At 35.9% G+C, this 25,951-nt stretch overlaps 2 protein-coding genes across 3 annotated transcripts in view; one reads left to right on the top strand and one right to left on the bottom strand.

Moving 5' to 3' along the window:
* Nucleotides 1-12,448, top strand: part of LOC128219946 (alkaline ceramidase 3-like) — a 32,848-nt gene extending 20,400 nt beyond the window's left edge. Inside the window, exons 9-10 of one of the 2 annotated variants that reach the window (XM_052928142.1) lie at nt 1,063-1,108; nt 8,406-12,448. In XM_052928142.1, coding sequence (XP_052784102.1) covers nt 1,063-1,108; nt 8,406-8,459 — 100 coding nt within the window. In that variant the 3' untranslated portion in view covers nt 8,460-12,448. Of the gene's footprint in view, nt 1-1,062; nt 1,109-4,320; nt 4,911-8,405 lie in introns of those variants that run through there. The other variant, XM_052928141.1, reaches the window with a different exon arrangement.
* A 1,685-nt stretch (nt 12,449-14,133) lies between these two features.
* Nucleotides 14,134-25,899, bottom strand: LOC128220553 (divergent protein kinase domain 2A-like). The gene is made up of 7 exons (XM_052928992.1): nt 25,842-25,899; nt 23,827-24,452; nt 21,429-21,525; nt 20,317-20,439; nt 19,438-19,612; nt 18,916-19,139; nt 14,134-16,641 (listed from the first exon to the last, which is right to left on the bottom strand). Exons 2-7 carry the CDS (start codon nt 24,429-24,431, stop codon nt 16,516-16,518), a joined length of 1,350 nt encoding a protein of 449 aa, XP_052784952.1. The 5' UTR covers nt 24,432-24,452; nt 25,842-25,899; the 3' UTR covers nt 14,134-16,515.
* Between the last annotated feature and the right edge of the window lie 52 nt (nt 25,900-25,951).

Below are 25,951 nucleotides of genomic sequence, written 5' to 3'. Positions count from 1 at the left end.
TCCAATAATTTAACCATGCTAGATATTCTTACCTTGCCCACGGGCAATGATAAATGCCCGTATGGAACTCCTTTTTAACGGTCACCACATTATAATAACCTCCATTGTTGAAGACTGTCGTCAGTAGCATCAAGGAAATGTTGTCTTATGATAATATTTAGAACGCTAATTAATTATTTCTTGCTTCAAATGTCACCATAAAACAGTTTTCACGCACCATTCAAGAAATAATGCTTCATTTTCCTTAGAACTATTTAAAAAGACCGATTTGACTATTAACATTAACTGGATCACTGCACGCGTATCCATGACAACCACGTGCCATCGCAATTATTTTCACTAAGCACAAAAGAGTTCCAGCAAAAAATACATTTTAAATTAATTTTGTTAAACTGAGGTGGGAGAAAAAGCATCTACCATAGCCGCTCGTGTAAGATAGTTTCATCCCGACCCTCGCGCAGGGTGTTTTGCGGAAACTCGATAAACCTTGTTTCCGCAAAACACCCTACGCTCGGGTCGGAATGAACCTATCTTACACTCTCGGCCATGGAAGATACTTATATGATGGTTTTTTCGACTACCAGACACATCCGCATAACTAGATTATGTGCCTTGAAGTTGTCAAAATTGCTATAACACGGCTTGTGAGCACAATAAAACCTCCATTTCTGATCTTAACCAAACTAGCACAGTTGTGAAACATTGATGAGACCTAAGTTCATTTCGAAAAGATATCGCCAGATCTACCCTTGCATGACTAGATTATGGCCCTTGAAATTGTCAAAATTGCTATAATTTAGCTTGTGAACAAAATAGAGCTTTCATTTATTATTTGATACATGTTTACTTGACTTATACAGTAGTAAGATATGGACTTAATCACAATTCCTTTCGTAAACCAGCCAGATACCACATGTATTACTGAGTTATGGCCCCTTGAAATTGATAAAATTGAAAATGACTATAAAAGCCATGTCGGCGATTCATAGGACCTCATGGGCCTCTTGTCTTAAAATGTTTTAATCTACAATACTATTTGTTGTTTTTTGTGTTTTGTTTCAGGGCTGATGCACGACTTTCTGTTTTAGGATATAAAACTAAAATTAAAGTAAGTGTGTATTAATTATGTTGCTATTTGTGATTGTACTGCCATCACAGTGTAGTAATTTATTTTTGGAATGATTTAGATCATTTGTTATGACTGGGTGAGAATTTAAACTGAATAACGGCTTCCCCCTGTCTTTGACAGTGCTGCATTCAATAATTGCTGTCAATGAAACATCTGAAAACCGGGACAAAGATTATGACCAATCTCAAGTGTGAGTCCTGACTCAGACCTTCGAAAACACTTTTATTAGATTACAAAGAATCTCCTCTATTCCATTTATTAAAAAAAAATACCGTAGATTGATTTATTTTAAATCTTGCAAAATTCATCATCAATACACGTTACAATGGAATGAAGTTTTGCAGTTATGCCACCTGGGTTTGAACTCAGACTTTAGACTGTTCATGAGCATGGTCCTTGGATAACGGTTTTTATCCCCCGCCTTGAAAAGGCGAGGGGATATAGTAATGGTAGGCGCGATTCTGTGTGTGTGTGTGTGTGTGCATCCGTCCGGCCCACATTCATTTCTTTGCATCTCCTCTTACATTTCTCATGCGATTTCTACCAAACTTTCACAGATTGATGATCATGAAGTGAAGCAGCGCATATTGTCGGGCTTTCTCGATTCGACCATTTTTGAAAGAGTTATTGCCCTTTGCTTATTTTACATTTAAAATTGGTTTCTTCGCAACTCCTCTTACGTTTTTCATGCGATTTCTACCAAACTTTCACAGATTGATGATCAGAAAGTGAAGCAGCGCATATTGTCGAGCTTTCCTGATTTGACCATTTTTGAAAGAGTTATTGCCCTTTGCTTATTTTACATTTACAATTGGTTTCTTCGCAACTCCTCTTACGTTTTTCATGCGATTTCTACCAAACTTTCACAGATTGATGATCATAAAGTGAAGCAGCGCATATTGTCGGGCTTTCCTGATTTGACCATTTTTGAAAGAGTTATTGGCCTTTGCTTATTTTACATTTAAAATTGGTTTCTTTGCAACTGCTTTTACGTTTTTCATGTGATTTCTACCAAACTTTCACAGATTGATGATCATAAAGTGAAGCAGTGCATATTGTTGGGCTTTCCTGATTTGACCATTTTTGAAAGAGTTATTGCCCTTTGCTTATTTTACCTTTAAAATTGGTTTCTTCACAACTGCTCTTACGTTTTTCATGCGATTTCTACCAAACTTTCACAGATTGATGATCATAAAGTGAAGCAGCGCATATTGTCGGGCTTTCCTGCTTTGACCATTTTTGAAAGAGTTATTGGCCTTTGCTTATTTTACATTTAAAATTGGTTTCTTCGCACCTCCTTACGTTTTTCATGCGGTTTCACCAAACTTTCACAGATTGATGATCATAAAGTGAAGCAGCGCATATTGTCGGGCTTTCCTGATTTGACCATTTTTGAAAGAGTTATTGGCCTTTGCTTATTTTACATTTAAAATTGGTTTCTTCGCAACTGCTCTTAACGTTTTTCATGTGATTTCTACCAAACTTTCACAGATTGATGATCATAAAGTGAAGCAGTGCATATTGTCGGGCTTTCTTGATTTGACCATTTTTGAAAGAGTTATTGCCCTTTGCTTATTTTACCTTTAAAATTGGTTTCTTCACAACTGCTCTTACATTTTTCATGCGATTTCTACCAAACTTTCACAGATTGATGATCATAAAGTGAAGCAGCGCATATTGTCGGGCTTACCTGATTTGACCTTTTTTGAAAGAGTTATTGCCCTTTGCTTATTTTACATTTAAAATTGGTTTCTTTGCAACTCCACTTACGTTGATGACTATAAAGTGATGCAGTGCATATTGTCAGGCTTTTGCAATTTGACCGTATTTGAAAGAGTTATTGCCCTTTCTTAATTTTACGCATTTCTTATGTTCCTGAGAAACTACCCTTACTATTGATTGGCTTTCGTTTCAAAAAATGCCCCATGAGGCGGGGGATATAGCTGTCTATGACCGCTCTTGTCAACTCTTGTTTGTGCTTTTGAAAGATCTCTTTTCACAGTTGTGTTTTAGTTACGACCTCCAGGGACCGACTGTTCATAAAACATAATTTGTTGGAATATTGCCAGAAGTTACCATAACCTTGTTTGAATAAAGTATGGTACTTTCTGGCATCTGATATCCCCATGAATTATTCAGTCATTTTCTAATTAAGGTTCATTATTGTTGTTATATGATATAATTACGTTATGATTTCTGAAAGTCTTTCGTCTTATTAATTTTTTTCAAATACAAACATTAATGTTGAAATCAATTACAAACTTATTTGTATTTGACAATTAAATTTCCAAAATTACACTGAAGTTTGGAAATGACTTACAATGTTTTATGAATACTTGAGCCCTGTCCATTTTAAAAATTTTACATTCACCTAGTCATTTATATACATAAAGCTTGACATTTTTATTGTATAACACGCAATGAGTTATGACGTCATTGATTATTTCAATGCCCTCATATTGGGTTAGCACGAGATCATTAAACCAATGATATACGACATTACAAATATCAGCTTTTCTTTTATACAAATGGATGATGTTGGTTACATTTCTTTAAGAACAAATACTAAATTAAAGATATAACTAACTTTAACAGTAATGAAAACTTATTTAAAATGCAAATATTAGTATTGATTGCATTTTTCTTGCGTTTATGCTGTATGCAGAGTGAGGCAAGTGAGCACAGGGCTTCCATTAGAGAAAGTTTGAAAGTATATTACTCCGTAGAAATTGGTCAATCTTCCAAAATTGATTTCTTGGATGTACAAAAACTTTGATAACTTTGAAAGTTGAAAGCTTGGAAATTAAAAATATCAAAACCTTGTGTCAATTTTACTTTTATTGGCACAATTCAAATCAGTGTTTAAGGTAAATTTATTATTATAATATAAGTCTATGAACTTGGCATATTAAAGTTGCAAATAAAATAATTTTTAACTTACTATTTGAAAAAAAGTGGAAAAAGATTTTGTATTCGGAAGACTTAAACTACCATATTTCAGTGAAAAACTTCCAAAATTGATGGAAAGGAAGTTCATACTTCCAGTTTCAAATTCTTAATGGAAGCCCTGTGGCAGGCAGAGCCAATGACCGTTCATACAGCATAAATGCAAGAAAAAATGCAATCAATCCTTAAGTACTGTTACATGTGAGTTTTCCCAATGTAAGTGTTAAATGTCTGGTGTATTTCAGTACTGGTTCCAGTGTGTCCCATACTTAGCTGTGAAATCTGCTGACCATTATGAATAAGTGGAAAACTCCCATAGCAAGAAGCTGTCCCTAATATCACTAACACAGAAAAGTGCCATAATCAGAAGCTGCCCATTTTTATTAACACAGAAAACTTTAATATTAAAATATTTCCATCCCAAGCTGTTATTAGTAATGATTAAGACAATAATTTCTTATATATTTTGGTTTCATAAATTTTGTCAATGAACTTCCTTATATCCGGTACATTTAAATTGCACTGAAGAGATTTTGTTTTTTTTATCTTAATAACATGCTATTTTGACATTACTTCATTAATAATCAAATGGAATATCAACTGCCTGCAATGTGTAACATGTGTACTGTGTTTGACCTAATTGAAGTGCAGGGCGGTATCAAATCTACCCCCTGTGCACAAATTATTTGTTGCATATAAAAATATTAGTTTGGTGTAACCTACCATGGTATAATAGGGTAATGGGTTATGTAAAATATATCAGCAGGTGCACTGGCTACAGAACAACAATGGATATGATGTTGACGTGAAATAAGCTGCATTTTTACATAATGTTTTCATTCAAGATAAGCAATGTTCAACTCCCAGAACCAGACAAACCACCCATCTACAGCCTTCCTGCACTCTAAAAGGGTATATACATCTACAGCCTCCCTACACTCTAAGGCATACACATCTACAGCCTTCCTACACTCTAAGGCATACACATCTACAGCCTTCCTACACTCTAAGGCATACACATCTACAGCCTTCCTACACTCTAAGGCATACACATCTACAGCCTCCCTGCACTCCATAAGGGCATACACATCTACAGCCTTCCTACACTCTAAGGCATACACATCTACAGCCTCCATGCACTCTATAAGGGCATACACATCTACAGCCTTCCTACACTCTAAGGCATACACATCTACAGCCTTCCTACACTCTAAGGCATACACATCTACAGCCTCCCTGCACTCCATAAGGGTATACACATCTACAGCCTTCCTACACTCTAAGGCATACACATCTACAGCCTCCCTGCACTCCATAAGGGCATACACATCAACAGCCTTCCTACACTCTAAGGCATACACATCTACAGCCTTCCTACACTCTAAGGCATACACATCTACAGCCTCCCTGCACTCTAAGGCATACACATCTACAGCCTTCCTACACTCTAAGGCATACACATCTACAGCCTTCCTACACTCTAAGGCATACACATCTACAGCCTTCCTACACTCTAAGGCATACACATCTACAGCCTTCCTACACTCTAAGACATACACATCTACAGCCTCCCTACACTCTAAGGCATACACATCTACAGCCTCCATGCACTCTATAAGGGCATACACATCTACAGCCTTCCTACACTCTAAGGCATACACATCTACAGCCTTACTACACTCTAAGGCATACACATCTACAGCCTTCCTACACTCTAAGGCATACACATCTACAGCCTTCCTACACTCTAAGGCATACACATCTACAGCCTCCCTGCACTCTAAGGCATACACATCTACAGCCTTCCTACACTCTAAGGCATACACATCTACAGCCTCCCTGCACTCCATAAGGGCATACACATCAACAACCTTCCTACACTCTAAGACATACACATCTACAGCCTTCCTACACTCTAAGGCATACACATCTACAGCCTCCATGCACTCTATAAGGGCATACACATCTACAGCCTTCCTACACTCTAAGGCATACACATCTACAGCCTCCATGCACTCCATAAGGGCATACACATCTACAGCCTTCCTACACTCTAAGGCATACACATCTACAGCCTCCATGCACTCTAAGGCATACACATCTACAGCCTCCATGCACTCTATAAGGGCATACACATCTACAGCCTTCATGCACTCTAAGGCATACACATCTACAGCCTCCATGCACTCTATAAGGGCATACACATCTACAGCCTCCATGCACTCTATAGGGGCATACACATCTACAGCCTTCCTACACTCTAAGGCATACACATCTACAGCCTCCATGCACTCTATAGGGGCATACACATCTATAGCCTTCCTACACTCTAAGGCATACACATCTACAGCCTCCATAAGGGCATACACATCTACAGCCTCCATGCACTCTATAAGGGCATACACATCTACAGCCTCCATGCACTCTATAAGGGCATACACATCTACAGCCTCCAAGCACTCTAAGGCATACACATCTACAGCCTCCATGCACTCTATAGGGGCATACACATCTACAGCCTTCCTACACTCTAAGGCATACACATCTACAGCCTCCGTAAGGGCATACACATCTACAACCTCCCAGCACTCTATTAGGGCATACACATCTACAGCCTCCCTGCACTCTAAAAGGGTATACACATCTACAGCCTTCTTGCACTCTAAAAGGGTATACCCATCTACAGCCTTCTTGCACTCTAAAAGGGAATACACATCTACAGCCTCCCAGCACTCTATTAGGGCATACACATCTACAGCCTTCTTGCACTCTAAAAGGGTATACACATCTACAGCCTCCCAGCACTCTAAGACATACACATCTACAGCCTTCTTGCACTCTATTAGGGCATACACATCTACAGCCTTCTTGCACTCTAAAAGGGTATACACATCTACAACCTCCCAGCACTCTATTAGGGCATACACATCTACAACCTCCCTGCACTCTATTAGGGCATACACATCTACAGCCTTCTTGCACTCTAAAAGGGTATACACATCTACAGCCTTCTTGCACTCTAAAAGGGTATACACATCTACAACCTCCCAGCACTCTATTAGGGCATACACATCTACAGCCTTCTTGCACTCTAAAAGGGTATACACATCTACAGCCTCCCAGCACTCTAAGACATACACATCTACAGCCTTCTTGCACTCTATTAGGGCATACACATCTACAGCCTTCTTGCACTCTAAAAGGGTATACACATCTACAGCCTCCCAGCACTCTAAGACATACACATCTACAGCCTTCTTGCACTCTATTAGGGCATACACATCTACAGTCTCCCAGCACTCTAAGACATACACATCTACAGCCTCCCAGCACTCTATTAGGGCATACACATCTACAGCCTTCTTGCACTCTAAAAGGGTATACACATCTACAGCCTCCAAGCACTCCATAAGGGCATACACATCTACAGCCTTCTTGCACTCTAAAAGGGTATACACATCTACAGCCTCCAAGCACTCCATAAGGGCATACACATCTACAGCCTTCTTGCACTCTAAAAGGGTATACACATCTACAACCTCCCAGCACTCTATAAGGGCATACACATCTACACAGTTGATGATATAATTTTTTATTTTAAAAACTGAAGCTTATGACCCTGCAGTTAAATTAATACAAAGCTGTTGCATAATATAAAAGAACATCATAAAACAGTATTTAGATAGTATGGTTCAAATGATCATTATCATGATTTTTTGTTGTTTTAGTATGCATATAAGAACAACATTATATTATAGCCTTTAGTCGCCCTTGGAATTAATGTTTGTGGAGTCAAACAAAAACTTGAACCATGGCCAGTATTCAATATTGACCTTATCCTTAGACATGCCTCAGTGATTTCATTCAGGCTATTGGTCAGCTAAATATACAGGGCAATCAAAACACTTAGTTTCTTATCTTAAATTTAAGTTGCTTATTGAATACCAGCACATGACCCAGCGCTCTTGCTCAAGTAATTGTTTGATTTTTTAATGCTCATTTTGCAACAGGCAAATGGCGAGAAACAAACAAGCTTTGGCATCCAATAACAATGCTTTGTTAAACAGTGATATTTATGCAGGTTACTATGTTTTTTAGTTCTGGAACGTTGGCATCCAATAGCGATGCCTTGTTAAACCGTGATAATTATATGGGTGATGTCATATATATATATATGCTTTGACCAACGTTTCCAGATATAGAAATATCAATATTATATGTTTTGACCAAAGTTTCCAGATATAGAAATTTTCCATATCTGGAAATGTTGGCATCCAATAGGGGTGCTTTGTTAACCTGTGATATTTATATGGGTTACTATGTTTTCTAGTTCTGGAAACGGTGTTTTCCCTACCTGGTTGCTACCGACCCCTTGCCGCACTGACAGATGAGAATACTCTCCCTTACTTCTCATTCACACAAATGTGGGTTATCCCACTTGCACCTACTGCTGCCATTTTGTGAGTTGCCTCCCTTCTCCCTTAATTTATTACAAGTGTAATGTGAGTTTCTCCCCTTTGTAAAAGCTGCTGCCATTATTGGAACTGTACCAGATGCTGTTATTTGCATTGTGAGGACTAAACATGCTATCAGTGATATTATTTGTGCTTATTTGATGAACATACAATAGCTTGCTGTAATCTGTTTGAAGGACTCTGCCTACAATTTTTTTTATGTTGAACAAACATTGATGGTATATTAAGCAGCAAATTACAGGGATATTTCACAGCTGTGCCATCAGCGGCAACCTGAATTTTAACTGAACTATCCCACATATCCTGTGATATTTGAAAACATTTAAAAAACATAAACATATTTTTTAAATAAATTAATTTACTGAGACTGTGACAAAGTGCCCCTTTATAAAAAAAATTAAGAATGAATTTTGCTCTAAATATACATGTAAAAAATCAACTATATGCTTAAATAAATTATTTATATTCTTACTCTAACACTTAAAAATTACAGAACATATTACTCCATATTAACTGCTGGCATGCCCATATAAAACAAGGTATTAAGAATTATTGCTATAAATATAATTATGTGCTTATTGTTAAATCCTCATTCAAACCCCATTCAAACCCTTGTGGAGTTGAAGAACTCATTTGTTCCATTTAAATTGTGAAGTTCTATTACCAAGGAGAAATTATTTTTATATTTCATACCCATCCATATATGCCATACTTCTAAAGACCATTTCAGGGGATTTTGTTCAGATTTCTAGTGGATTTTGTCAAAATTCCAGGGGAATTTGTTAAGATTTTTAGGGGAATTTGTCACAAGTCCAGGGGATTTTGTTAAGATTTTTAGGGGATTTTGTCATAAGTCCAGGGGATTTTTGACATGTAAAAAAATGCATCCATTTCTCAAATACTCAGTATATATTTTTGGGAGGCTTCCGAGGGGATTTTGCTCTGAACAACCGAGGAATATTGCCTACTAGGTGTATATTGTCATTAAATACTCTTGGACATTATTTTGGCATTTTCTATTTATAAAAACATTTCATTCATACTAGTTTTTATGCCCCCACAAAGTGGCGGCATATAGGGTTGCCCTTGTCCGTACGTACGTCTGTCTGTCTGTACGTACGTACGTCCCGAAGATTGTTTCCGATCTAATTCTTGAAAACCGTTTGTCCAATCCTCACCAAACTTTAAACACATGTTTGTGACCATAATATCTTGATCAAGTTCCTTAGCCATGGAAATCGCTTTTGTCATTTAGGAGTTACGGCCCTTTATTTGCAAAAAAAGACTTGAAAAATACGTCCCGAAGATTGTTTCCGATCTAATTCTTGAAAACTGTTTGTCCAATCCTCACCAAACTTTAAACACATGTTTGTGACCATAATATCTTGATCAAGTTCGATAGTTATGGAAATCGCTTTAGTCATTTAGGAGTTACGGCCCTTTTTTGCCAAAAATACTTCAAAAATCATTATGGCTTATTTTCTGTGACAAAAAATCGAAGTGGGGGCATCCGTGTCCTATGGACACATTTCTAGTTTTTGACTGAAAAGCACTATATTGATTATATATATATTATTTAAGAAAATGCATTGTTGTAAAGCCATCTAGTCTGCATTAGTATTTATTACATTCCCAAAAAATAAAACAATTTTTTCACCCTGCCGATGGATATTACATGTATGCATGCCTTTGAAAGTCAGTCTTGTTTTAGGGTTTTAACGATATTATGATTTAACTTCATAGGGTATATGTTAGGTTATGTGTTTATGATGTAAATTTAATGTTATATTTATGTTGTGCAAGACTATTTATGTTATGTTTTTTGTTATTTAATCAAAACCTGTTGTTTAATTTTTATCTCACCTGACCAAGAAGTGGTCAAAGATGAGCATTGTGGCTGTCGTTTGTCTTTAGTCTGTCAAAAGCTCATTTGTTTACTCTCTAGAGGCCAGATTTTAAACCAATATTGCTGAAAATTGGTCTGAATGATTATCTTGATGATATCATGGACACATTTAAAAGTGCTTCATCCTGCATAAAAAACTAGGTCATTAGGTCAAATCTAAGAAAAGGCTAGTTTACACAAGAGACAACCATTGTAGACAAATCTAAAAATTGGTCAAAATGATTGTCCTGGTGAAATTTTGGACACAGTTAAATATGGGTCATTTGAGGTTAAAACTAGGTCACTAGGTCAAGTGTTAGAAAACAGAACAGAGGCCACAAATTTAGACAAATGCTTCTAATTATTGGTCAGAATGGTTGTCATGATGAAATCCCAGACAAGTAAGATTATGTGTCATCTTGGGTCAATAACTAGGTTAAATCTAAGAAAACCGGATCGGAAAGAAGTTTTAATCGAGTTCAAATATTTGTTATATCTGACAAAAAACAACAACTTGAGAATTAGGTCAAATGGGGAGTTCAATTAGATCAACAAATACCCGTAGATGATTCATGTTAACTCTATAGAAGTTGTTAATGATATTGTAGGATTAGAAAAGATTTGTCTTTATCAAATATAGGTCAAGATTGAATATAAGTTTTGTCAAGCACTGGCACATTTCATAAAAATATTTAACAGGAAAGCCATGGTCAGGTGAGCATTCCAGGGCCCTTAGATATAGTTTTTTTGTTTACAAGCTGGTTACGGGTTCATAATAAGGTACATGACTGTAATCCACAAGTATATGATTACCAAACGTGTAAATTTCTTTTAAAAAACTTTTACGTGTTATGTGTGATTTTTTGTAAATATGATGATTATTTTAAAATGGAGCCATGAACATATACACATGCTGCCTTGCAATTATTTTATTTTTTTGTACCTGTGGTTTATTAACCACAAAACACAAGGTTATAATGAAAGAATAATATATACAGTCTTGATTATTCTCCAAAAGTGAATTGAAACTATCATTCCAGTTCAATTTGATAATTGATTAGGTTTAGGGTCCAATTCTGCAATACTTCTCATAATCTAAATTTTTTGAACCAGTACTTCACCAAGCTGAAAAGTTGTTAGAATGTGTTAAATATACATATATATATATATATATATATATATATATATATAAAAAAAAGTGTTTTTGTTTTTTTCCATTTTTTAATATAGAAGTAGTGCTTTTAGTTTCAACATGTGTTAGCTTATCTTTTGTTGTAAGAGTGATTTTTATTATGTTATTAATTGTTTGATTTAAGCATTATTCTGTTAGTTAATCTTTTATTAATTGTTTGTAGTTTAAGTAGCAATTTTATAATCTTAATATATGCTTCCTTAATTTAGTATGTAAGCTACTGTGCGGGTTAATTGTTCTAGGGAAAATATGATTCAAAACAGCTGTTCCATTGACGTTAAATTAAAGTACAGTCGAATCCCATTGGCTCGGAAAATTTGAGCCAAGTAGGAATGCTTACCTTCAGTATAAAGAAATCAGTCCTTTACATCCAGTTCAAGCCAGCAAGGAATTTTGAGACAATCAAGTTTGACAATGGGGTTCCACTGTAGATTATACTTTCTTTTGAAAATATAACATTTATTTAGATAACATGCAGATTACCCAAAACAAGCGTCTTTCATAAAATATACCAACAGAATTTAGCATATTACTATATGTTGGTGAAGGATTATGCACCTATCATTTATGCTCGCCTTTTAAGCCTTTAACTTCTTTACTTGTTTAATTGTTAATGGAAAATGTAGGATTATTGTGATTTTCATATTGCAAATGTTGTAAAATCTTTCTTTAAAATGTTGAGGATAAAGATGTATTATAATCTCATGGCTTGTTGGCCTTATATATTTTGCTTTTGTGTTATTTTTAAAAGGTATTATTTAATATACCTTAAGGTTGTGAAATTTATAAAATGCAAAATAAATTTACTTGTATTTATTGCATGTCCTTTCATTTATTTATCCCTCAACATTTCTTAATTGATATCTGGCTGCCATTCAAGGCGTGGTGAGTTAGAGCACCACCATGCAAGGTGCTAAGTTTGGAGCTCTGCTTCTAATCCAAAATGTGGTATGTTCTTACCCCAACAGCACTACATTCTAACAGAGCTCTGCTTCTTATCCAAGATGTGGTGCCTTTGCAACGCATTAGCGCTACATTCTAACAGAGCTCTGCTTCTAACCCAAAATGTGGCTATCTGTCCATATAGGCAAAAATGCTAACTGCTTTCTGTCCAACAAACTCTTCAGGTGTATTTGTCATGTTTCTGTGCCAGCGTTTGGTAAATCTTAAATGTACAAGCTGTAACTTAGTCATGCATTAAGGGATTTTAAAATAATTTGGCACAAATGTTCATCATGAGTCCAGAATGTCATTTGGAAGACACTTGCTTGTCAATGGTCAAGGCACCACTTATCAAAATCCCTTTATTTGACGTGCCTTATCTTGACTATGCAATGTTTTTGTTGTCTTGTTTTTAATGAACCTGGAACAAATGTCAACCATGAGGAGATGGCATCTCATAAGCAAGAGCTATATATGTAGGTCGTGGTCACACTCAAAGGACATTGGTCAAAACTCCTTGTATTTTGTCTCCTCCAGAATGTTTCTTGGTTGGTCATTTATTTAAAGGCCTAACGGTAGTTAAAGGAATGTTTGGCATGATAAACCCCTTCTGTGCATCTGCTAATTGCACTGGTGTCACAGTAGAGGCCAATTTCCTATGTATTCGTTTATTGGCTCAGCGCCAATTAGGGTCCATTTCTATAAAAAAAACTTTCAAAAGGATACTCAGTTTAGAGATCTGATGAGAAGGATCAATGCAAGTAGATTAAGATCAATACACAGAGGTTGTGTACTGTACACAGTTTGTTGGGGGTTTTTTTGGGGGGGAGGGGTCACTTATAAAAGGCTTAAACTACGCCGTTAAGGTCATTTAGGGCACACTCTCGAGGTTATTGTTCAGATTTTCTAGTACAATGTCTTGTATGACATCACTGTCATGCATAGCCATCATAACATTCTTGGTTAAAGAGCAATGCTTTGAAAACAATGATTTCAAGCAGCTAGCTCAGCCTTGTTGGCATAACTCTGATGTTGCTAAGGCGGTATCTTTGTAAATCAAACTTGCCTGAGAATGATGTTGCTAAGGCAGTTTCTTTGTAAATCAAATTTGCCTGAGACGTTGACATAAACAACATCTACAAATTTCATCAAGACCAGATGGTAATTACCTAAGCTATTGACTGCATAAAATGCATCAAACTTCAATTCTATAGTGTAAATTGGGCGTACATTTGGAACTTCTGAGGAGATTCATCTCAGAATTGAAGTTTACCAAGACATGATTCCCACATGAACTGTCACCAAGTTTCATTATTATTGGTTGATAATATATTATGTCTGCACATGAAAGAAACCAATTGTATCTAACTGTAAAAGGGTCTACCTCTGGTGTGTCTGGGGCGATTCATCTCACATTTAAACTTGACTTTGTAATTGTAAATATAAACATGTTGAAAAATGTTAGGGTTGGGCCTCTCCAAAAAGGCTAACATTTTTAAATAAGGGTTGTCTACTTTTTTCAAATTTCGGAAGAAGACAAGGATTAAAATTTGTTATTTAATCATTCCTGAGCCATTTATGGCATATAATTACACAATCATATAAGAATACAATACATTAATATAGACAAGGCTAGACCCTGTTTCATAAAGAATCTTTGAGTTAACTTCATTTTGTTTAAATCTGTTTAAATTACACATATATTGTAACAAGTTGATTTTCTTCATTTTCTCAACTTTATTAAAATACAGGCTATTATAATACACATAAATATGTAGAATAATTGAATTTACAACTACGGTAAGATTTACTCAGATCATTGTCGAATAAGGCCTGTGGATAGTACCGGTAATAATTATAATGGAATGAACATGATCAAATATTAATTGACAATGGCAATTGTTGTTACACCAGAGCACCAAGAAGGGTTCAATGATGACATCTTATTAAGAGGACACAACAAGCATTCAAATGACATTGTCGAAAACACATGGGACTTGATTATGCCCGTACATCGTAATGTACCATGGGACATATTACTAGCAATATCTCATGTTCCCATCAGACAAATGTGTTGTTGAAGTTATAGCTGCACTCTCATAGATGGACCGTTTTGACAAGCTTTTTATTTCTTGCCTTGAAATGAGCCAATTTTTGCTTAAGTGTCTCAGAACCTGTGATATAAGACTGCTGACAAAAGATCCGATCACAGTTTTTCATCTTGACGTTCGAGATTGATGTTTTATGCTGAACATTATTTTTCTAAATTTCATTATGTTATACTGGTAGCTTACCGGTAGTTAGCAGCACTCCTCAACATTGCTAAAATTTTGAAATCACAATCAGTCTAAGTCCAAAAATAGTGTGCATATAGTAAATATCAATCTCTCTGTATATTGATGTGTTTTATCTTATGATAATATTTTCATTCCAATATTGGATCTAAGGCATACAATATCAAATGATATGCAATATTAATTCAGTGAAATTTGAGCCAAAAAACATGAACAGGTGCTTCATGTTCTTCTAAAGTTAATTTTGAAATTGTAAGTGTGGTAATCCACAAATGGAAAGACATGTAAGTATCTATACGCGTAACATAATTTCACCTAATCAGCATAGAAAAAGTAATACACCAATCTTGTTTTGATCTTTACACATTCCCAAATACCAGTGGTCGAAATTAGCACAAGCCCGGAAGGCCTGCACTAGTAAAATGTCTTTCGGGCTTCCTCAAATTCTGAATTTTATATAGCAGGGCATGTTAAAAAATTTGATGCCAAGCAATAGTATAATAATTCGGGCTTGTTGATCCAAAAGTCTAATTTCGATGACTGTAATACCCCAATAAATGTGTCAAGATAACCGATATACCTTCGTGACCAGCTGCTAATCTGCTATGCTGATCAATTAATATCTGTTAATTGGGGGACACTTGTAATCTGTCCAAGCACATGGTACACATGAGATTACATGAAACATAATTATCCATTTATGAACTATTGAAATTTGTCCATTTGTCATATAACAAACTGCTTATGACTGACTATCTTGGACCAAAAATTATGAAAACAAAATCTTACAATGTTTTAAACTATTCTCAGCTACTGAAATCGATCCAGCGTGGTCAGTATCGATCAAAACAGGCTAATTCTCAAATTTAAGCAGAGCATAAGACCTTCAAAAATATCACCATATCCAAAAAATACCAACACACAATCATAACGCTTGAATAATTAAACAAAAAATAAACATCCAAGCACCAAAATTAATAAGATATTGGACTGATTGTTCAGATCTTTGTTGAAGATGACATTAACAACATCATCATTATTACCTTATGCACCAGTCAATTGTAACCACGGCCCCCCCAGGTCAGGGGAATAGCGGGGACTTTGACTTTCAGTCCAGCCAACCCCGGGTAAAATCCCTGCCCTGCGGGAGACGAACTGATGGTAAAATCCCCGCCAAATGCCCCTGCACCCAAGGGACCCTAGGTAAGGCCCATTCCCCGCTATATTTTGCTCGAAGACAAATCCACCGCATTCACCCGGCACTGCGGGGCCACCTGAAAGGTAAAAACACGGCCCATTTCCCTGGCTATCCCCGGTATACCCCCAGACCTGGGGGGGGGCACTGGTAACAATTGACTGGTGCATTGTAACTCATAACTGCTCAGAGTTTTAATGAAAACGCTTGTAATCTCTGTATTTTAAACAAAATTTGAGACAGCTGTTTTAGCTGAGCTTTTTTGTATCTAAATATGTGTAATAGAACATCGTCAAATATTTCATATTTTAAAGTTAACAACAATATCATTAATCTCATTGTTAACTTTAACTAAATTCTAAACAATCCGCCCAATGTTTTCAAATCCAAGCCTCATTGATATCTGCATGGGAAATATGATAAAACATCACAGATACATCCAATACAATCATGACTTTCATGGTGATTTGCTGTCCCGTATGTGTTCCAACGCCAACATGAGGTGGTGGGCAGATTTCACACGACCTTGAGGCACACTGGGTCGGACGCATGAGTTCAGGTGGTGATCAAGGTCCCAATGGCTCTATAATACAGAAAACAGATCAATAAAATACACATAACTTACTTCCATACCTTTAAGAAAGTCTTTTTTTTCTGTTGTTCATTTTTGTATGATTTAAAACAGTGCAGTATTACTGCTTAAATAAATCTTGGACTCATGATAAAATTGCTCCCTGATATTTTCACAGAAATGGTCTTTAGCACATGAAAATGACACTCTGATGGTTTTTTTTTAAGTTGGTCAGAACCTAAAAATCTGAAAAGATTTACAAAAAGATTGGTTACACTTCTTCACAATAACAATGTGTAGGTGCGAAGAGTGTCCCAGAACCTCCTGCTTAAACATCTGCACAGAAATTCCTCTTTCGATCATCAATTCAGGAAAAACAAGAAACGCTGCTATGTGACAAAACCTGGTTTTCAATGATTGACAGACTTAAGTTATTCAACAGTTTCAACCATTCTTCTATTTTTAGTAACAGTGATCTTGACCCTAGGGACCCCAAACGCAATCCAATGAAAGGTCTCCATAAACTCTTCCTTTATACCAAGTTTGGTCAAGATATGTGAACCCTGACTAAAGTTATTCAGTTTCAACTGTTTTTCTATTTTTAGTAACAGTGACCTTGACCTTGACCCTAGGGACCCCAAACGCAATACCATGAAAGGTATCCATAAACTCTTCCTTTATACGAAGTTGGGACAAGATATGTCAACCTTAACTCCAGCTATTCAGTTTCAACTGCTTTTCTACGTTTAGTAATAGTGACCTTGACCTTGATTCTATGGACCCCAAATGCAATCCCATGAAAGGTATCCATAAACTCTTCCTATAGACAAAGTTTGGTCAAGAAATGTCAACCCTTACTGAAATTATTCAGTTTCATGAGTGAGTTTGACGTCAAACAGGCCGCCTGCCCGAACAACGATGCTTGTCATTCTAATAACCAGGTTTCACTATGTGAAAACCAGGTTAACAATAGTTAACAATATACTAATGGCACAGACCTGATACCCTGTTTAACGGATCATCAAACAGTATTCCAGTATGAAATTGATATTACAATATTACTGAAGGGAGCATGAATGATAAATACATTATTCCACTATTATGTATCTTTCAGTCATTTCCTTTCAATTTTAAAAGGATGCTTTGGAAACATATCAACTATAGTTTTTTTAAAAATACAATTTACCTATAAGATAAGTCTCTAAAGTTTTACTCATTTGAGACTGCATAAACACAACATGAGACAATGAATTAAAACCATGATTTGTACAGTGTTAATTAAATATTAGAAGTACAATCCAGTTTCTTAAAAAATAAATGTTTATATTACATTTAGTTGTTTGCAACAGGCGACTGGCCTGGTCTTCTTTAGTAGCAGTACTCAAGAATTGGTGAAGGACAGTATCAAAAGTGTATATAGTATATAATAGAATGAGCTTTTACATAATGAAAAAGAAGTTCAATGCAACTTCTTCATCTAATGTACATGTGCTAAGTAAACAATCACAAGCAGTTACTTTAGATTTACAGGATAGGACCAATACTTAAAAACAAGTAGCCCATTGTACCTACATCCACACAAGTATTCTGACCACGTTTCATAATAATTGGATAAAAATGATTAAATTCATGACAGGGATTTTTTTCTTCTAAGATTTTACCTGAGGTGATCCATATTTATAAATAGGTGTCAAAGACAACATGCTGACCAAGTTTCATAATAATTGGATTAAAACTATTGAATTTATGACATGGAATAAAAACTTCTTACAATGAATGCCCATTCGCCTATTAAACCTGTCTGTGTGAATTTGGACGTTCTATAACCTGTAATATTTCTTTTAGAAATCCGGCTAAAAACGAACGACATTTGAGTCATTAGGTTTTTAAGGAAATTTATAAATATTGATGAAAATCGATTATCGATGATCATAATGGATTACCACCGATGTTGGGCTCCAATCGACAGATATCCAATTATATTCAATCATTGCGCCATCAAAAGTTATTCCTTCAATATTTCACTCTTTTAATTTGTTCATTTAAGATAAGTTGAATGCCCAGACAGGTATAAGCTTATGATTGTCAGTATGCATTTCCTTTCATTTTTACAAGATTGTGGTCTGACAATTTTTTACAAACCAAAGTTAAAAATCACTTTTTTCTGGTCAGATATAGTGCTTATTTTGACAAACTGCAAAATTGAGAGCCTGTGGACTGCCAAATTTGTGTTAGTGGAAAAAAACTTAAATGCCTATTAAAACAGAAATTAATTATAGTCTCTACATTTATTCTGTCTGGAATGTCATGCAGAAGGTTTGCAAGCCCGCCCAAGTGCCTATTATCTGCAGATGAAGACAGCATGTTTCTGCAGGCAGCGTAGTAATTGTGGTCTGCATCTTGGTGTGAGCACAGTTGGTCGGTGTCAAAGTTCAAGCAGTCCTGGGCGTTCGCATGTTGACATGCAGTGTACACAGATTCCGCCAGGTCGTTGTAGGTTTTCGGGTTGACTGATATAATTCAACAAATTTATACAAATTGAGCATACAATTTAAATATCTGTAAAACACAAAAAGAAAATGAGAATCATTTTTTTTAGTTCTGTCAATGAGTTTAAGACTGATTTGGCCTTGACGGGTCACAACCAATGTAAGCAAACAATTAAGTTATGTTCATATGTTTTTTTTTCTGCTTCTACACGTGTGAAATATTTCAGATATGCTTGTATTTGAGTGATGCAATTCCTAACCAAAATTTCAGCATTGCATCGTTCTTCAGATCTCAGTCAAGTTAAAATTTTGACCATACCTAGCTTCGTAGCCTCCTTATCTACAACCACTATATTCTCCACATCGATGTACAGAAGTTTTCCTGCTTCATCAACTGCAAAGTTTTGATACGCAAGATCTGTCCAGTAGAGGCTCCATTCTGGGTCTGTGGTAAGCTTCTCTGCCATCTTTAACATCTGGTATGCCAGGTCAGCCTGAAGGAAATTGTGACATAAATGTTAAAGGCTAAAGAAATAAATGCTTCGAATTTCACTGCCTAACATCTAGGGGAGGTAGGTCGGCATTACTGTTTTTGAAAGTTGTTTTTAGATACCATTTTCACACTGAAAAAACACAGTCATTTTGTCTAGGTACATAGATGTGTCTTTCCTGTTCACAAAGCTACCCCAAAAGGAGGTAAAACAAATTAAAATGTTTGGTGCAAAAAAATAATGAAGGTCGGGAAACTGGAAACAAACACAAAATGATATGATATTTTTGGTAGTTTTTTACCTAAACAAAATTAATTAGGGTTGCTATTCACTTGCTTTAGCAGCATTCCATTTATTGATACATTTATTGATAACAATTAATTAATTGTTTTGTATCTTTTTGGCTATATAAGCTAGTGTGTGCGAAATACTTCAAGGAAAAGAATGAATTTAAAAGAACAGATTTTGATCATATTCTAAATGTAAACAGTCATAAATAAGACTTTATTTTACTTAAATTGAGATGAAAAAATATCAGGTTATATATAAGTAGTGAAAAAACTATTTTGAATAAAGAGCTCTCTACACAAATTTCAAATCAAAATACCTGGTACAATATTGTATTTTAAATAACATTTATAATAAAATGACAGAATGGGTATATGGTCAACCTTTAAAATCATTATACAAATTAAGAGAACTGTTACCCTCTTTTCAAAGGGGGCATTCACAAAGTTGTTGAGAGGCTGTCCCCCATATTCCTGCACTATAAAGCGGCCGCAGGACCCGAGATATGCCGGGAAAGGCCAGCCCTCGGAGGACGGAAATGTCTGAAATTTAAAAGTATCAAATTTTATGATAGAAAGTACACATTTTCTCCCAAGAATACAATCAATATTATTGGCTGGATACTATAGATCATATCGATGGACTTTGAATAAATTGTTTCAATTTCATTTTTTCTCCATGTACATTGTACTTCACTTAGTATTAAGATATTTTACCCATTTTTTCTCACCACTTTCGAGCTGCGTATTATCAATCCTAGCATATTATTATAAGTAAAACTAGGTTAACATACTGATGATATGAGTTTGCCCTATTCACCCTGGGGCAGTATTCACAAAGCAGCTTAGTGAAAAATTTCAACTTTTAATTGTCTTTTTTTAAAGTTGAAATTAAGGAAAGTCACAATGTTTATGCACCAAAAATATGAAAATAAGCATGAACATGGTAAAACATGGTAATAAATGCATATGAAAGCATGTGATAAAAGTAGAGGGTATTCAAATAGATATTGGAATTTTTTAGCCAGTTGAACATTTTCACAAAGAAGCTTTATGAATATTGCCCCTGATAATTGTTGACAATATCCGGGCTATTTTAATTTTATAAGGTCCAAGTATAAAGATTAAACTCAATAAATATATATTCTGGGGGTCAAAGTGAAAAGCAGTAAGATGAAAATGAGGGTCCCTTGCAAGAAAATATAGTCAGAGGCTCAGATTGTGTGCATCAGGGAGTTCTCTGATTACATATGTATAATTTGTGAATAAAGTTATAAACAATAAACAGTAACAGCAACATCAACATTTAAATAATACAATGGGCAAATCATTCATTTTTTTTTAAACTGAACAACATTGTTAACGCATCATTGTTAACTTTCAAATCGTTACTATAATACTCATAAAGGTTTAATGGATACCCGGTACACTTGTGATTGGCTGTATTTCTAACAAGATTTGAGACAACTGATTGGCAAGCATATCCCACTAAGTTTATAATTTTCAATTAATATTTGCTAATTACTACCAACCTGAAGCATGAGAGGCTCGGGGTTGACTCGGGCGGTGTACAGTAACTGAAGGTTAATATCGGTAGTAACGATGGTCCCCTTGTACTTCTCTTGGTATCTGTAAAAAACAATCAAGTATTAGGACTAATATCATCTGACCTCAATTCCCAGAAACATCTGGGCCCCATTTCAATAAGATATCTTTGGCGTAAACCTTACCCTTTTTAGTGAATACTAATTTCTTTTAGCTCGACTGTGACAAAAACTCATACAAGCTAATAGAATCACTCTCGAGTCTGTTTCCTTAGTAGATACCAGTACTGGTGTCCATTTTGAGAGGCCGTGAGAAAATACCCCTGAAGAACATGCTGTTGAGAAACAATTCAAAGAAGCCTAATAGTATAATCATAATAGATAAATGAATAAAGAACAAGAGATGTTTGTCAAACATAATGCCCCCCCCCACCCTGAGTGCCATGTTGTCAGGATTATTTGAACAATTGAATGAAATATGCATGGACCTCCAAGTGAAGTTTTAGGGCCATGGGTGCAGGCAGTATTCAGTTATCACACAGACACAAGCTTTTTGCGTTCAAGTTCACTGTGACCTTGACCTTTGACCCAATGACCCCTTAAATTATAAGGGTTCATCTACAATTAAGGCCCAACCCCCTTGTCAAGTTTGATGAACATAGGTCCAGGCTTTGTTGAGATATCACTGGGGGAAGCTTTGTTAACTTTTTCATGTCAAAGGTCACTGTGACCTTGACCTTTGACCCGATGAAACCCAAAATCAAGAGGAGTCATCTGCTGGTCAGGCCCAAACTTCCAGGAAGGTCCAGGAATTGTTGAGTTTCCCTTCAAGGTCACTATGACCTTGACCAATGACCCCAAAGGTAAATAGGGGTCATCAACTGGTCAGGCCCAACCTACAATTCAAGTTTGAGGGCCATGGGTGCAGGCATTGTCGAGTTATCACTCGGACAACCTTTTATCATTCAAGTTCACTGTGACCTTGACCCAATGACCCCTTAAATTATAAGGGGATTATCTACAATTAAGGCCCAACCCCCTTGTCAAGTTTGATGAACATAGGTCCAGGCTTTGTTGAGATATCACTGGGAGAAGCTTTGTTAACTTTTTCATGTCAAAGGTCACTGTGACCTTGACCTTTGACCCGATGAAACCCAAAATCAAGAGGAGTCATCTGCTGGTCAGGCCCAAACTTCCAGGAAGGTCCAGGAATTGTTGAGTTTCCCCTCAAGGTCACTATGACCTTGACCAATGACCTGATGACCCCAAAGGTAAATAGGGGTCATCAACTGGTCAGGCCCAACCTACAATTCAAGTTTGAGGGCCATGGGTGCAGGCATTGTCGAGTTATCACTCGGACAACCTTTTATCATTCAAGGTAAATGTGACCTTGACCTTAAGCCAGATGACCCCCAAAATCAAAAGGTGTCATGAAGTGGTCAGGCCAAACTTCAAAGTCAAGTTTGAGGGCCATGGGTGAACGCATTGTTGAGTTATCACTCAAACAAGTTTTTATCATTTAAGGTCAATGTGACCTTGACCATTAGCCCGATGAACCCCAAAATCAATAGGGGTCATCTACTGGTCAAACCCAACCTCCAAGTCAAGATTGAGTGCCGTGGGTGCAGGCATTGGCCATTTACCAATCGGACAACCTTGTATCATTCAAGGTCACTGTGACCTTGACCTTTGACCAATGACCCCTAAAATCAGTAGGGGTCATCTACTGGTCAGACCAAACCTCCATATCAAGTTTGATGACATTAGGTCCAGGCCGTGTTGATCACTCGGACAAGCTTTAAAATCCTTTTACCATTTAAGGTCACTGTGACCTTGACCTTTAACCCGATGACCCCTTAAATCAACAGGGGTCATCTACTGGTCAAGCCGTTTCTTCATGTCAAGTTTGATGACCATATGTCAAGGAATTGTTTAATTATCACTCGGACAAGCTTTGGTCTACCGACCGACCGACCGACTGAACGACATGTACAAAGCAATATACCCCTCTTCTTCAAAGGGGGGCATAATTATTTTGTAAAGTGGTACTTGAGTACAAAATATTAATAAATCAATTACATGCAACTACAGTTTTACGTGCACCGTAAATGTACTTTTAGATATCCCATGTGGGTGTCTTTTTAAGAACCCTACATGCTAAATAAGAACATTTTCCAATTCAGCAATCTTTTTTGAGCCCGCTAAATATAGCAGCCTGAATGGATGCACTATAAACAAATTGCGCCGATGTTATGCTTTTTATGTGAACAAATTGCATCTTTTTAGTTAAGAGTTCAAATAAGCATTGTTAAAGAAGCAGAATTGGAATTAACACCCAAAAAATGTCCCACAGCATGCATGTCTATTAGAACATTTATGGTATTACCTTTCAACAATTCTGTCCAGTAATTTATGGGTCACACAAAGAAACATAAATGTTGTATCTTTAAAATGTTTTGGCTGTAATCCGTTCTTGCTGATATCTTTGCCAATCGTTGATAAAACAAATCTCCGAGCTACGTCACACCCTGGCTCCCTGAATGATTCTGTACATATTTGGTCATCCACTCTCTTTATTTCAACTGTATGTGCAAGTTTTTTAAGGACTACTCTGTGATTGTGCTCTTTGTGGAAAGCAAAATGAACATTTTTCACATTAACAACATCCAACATTGAATATTTTGAAATTCCTGTCAAATCAAACTGATTATCGAAGAAATTGAAGCAAAAACTATGGCCATAACATGCTGGACACTTATACACATCCAAAAACTCCTCTTTTGTTAATCTGTTTTCTCTTAGAGACAAATAAATCGTAGTACCTAGGTAAATAGCCAACAGCACAATTGTTATAATAAAGCATTTTGCTTTCAATGGAATGTGTTTCAACCGTAATGTGGAACGTTTTAATGTGGAGATCATTTCAGAATTAGCGCTGTCGCTGTCTGCTGACAGTCCCAGCTTTCTGTTTCTGGTGGTAAATGGTATCATCTTACTGACCTACTCAGCATCCTGCAAATAAAAAAGTTAACATTTTAGTGAATGAACTGTAATAGATACAGTAACTGGCCTATCAGCTACTCCAAGTAGCTTTACAATTATCGGTGTTATTTTTTAAACTGTCGTGCATGCAGGAAGTCTCTGAAGTCAGAGAAAATAAAAAATCATGCCATATAAAAGATAAATTAATATCCCATTAATATACGTATACACAATTATTGTTTTTGGAAATTTCAACCTGCCTCTTCGCTCTTACTTGGGACTTTGGGTTAATGCATACTTACGCCAATTAAAGATATATTATTTAACAAATAAAACATGAACAAGTCCCTTTAAAATAGCCACTGAGATATTTTATTCCACTTAAAAGTCGGAGGTTAAATGATAATCATTAATGATTCAGTGAAGCAGCAATAATTTTTAAGCCATATTACTGTTTTGTATTTTCATGTCTTGTTCAACTTGCATTGGGGAAAATTCAACAATTTAACAATTTATTTAAATCAAAATGGAGGCTTTTTGCAAGGGAATACCAAAGGGGTTAATGACTCATTATAAGCCACAAAAATGCGCGTACAGGGAACTTTTTTCAACATTTTGATTTTCATTTTGTTCCATAAACGCCACAAGTCAACTGATTCATACAAATGTAACTGTAACCCCACAATATTTCACTGCATTGTTAAATAAAAACACAAAAGTTACACATAAAATATTTTTAGCCGAAGAATACTATTCTCTTGTTACATCTAAGTGTTTCATTAAACACAAATTCATATCAATCTATCGACAGAGCATCGCCATTTTTTAACTATCTAGCAAGTGCCTGTTATCTTTCCACTCAATATACTTAGCGCTGGGATCTGTCATTCTTGGCTAGGAAAACAACAAGTGGGATATTGATGCATCGAGTCACTGTAGACTCTGAAGCGGCTGTTTATACGGAATAACTCACTATTTAGTCTGAAATGAAGTTTGAGTGATATTATGTAATTTTGGGATATTTGTGATCACTTCTTTGTCCAATATGGTTTATAAGAGCTACAGATAATGGTTATTATTTTTCCTATTGCAGTATTGGCGTACATACGTTTTAAAATGATTTCATATAAGATGTACTGTACCACAGTGGCTTTATGACAAAGGCTCATTAAAGTCACAATAAAAAAAATCAACTAGCCAAAATTATATTTTATACATACTTGAACATGTATATCATCAATATAATACATTGCCTCTTGGCTAGTTGAGTTTTTTTTATTGTGACTTTAATGAGCCTTTGTCATCAAGCCACTGTGTACTGTACAGGTGTTGAGTAGATTTACTAATATAATTTCAACTCTGGTAGAATAATATCTGTTTAAAGAGGAGTTTGTGTAACTATATAACCTGTGTACATACTTTCTATTACATCAACTGATAATAACAATCCTAATTATTTATTAGAAATCAATGGCAAATTTATGTAAAGGGGAGGTGATCCATACATATTTTACAGCATGACAAAGGGC

Source organism: Mya arenaria, chromosome 15 (genome assembly GCF_026914265.1).
Source record: "Mya arenaria isolate MELC-2E11 chromosome 15, ASM2691426v1".
Classification (NCBI taxonomy): Eukaryota; Metazoa; Mollusca; class Bivalvia; order Myida; family Myidae; genus Mya; species Mya arenaria.
This window is presented reverse-complemented; position numbering and strand designations above follow the sequence as displayed.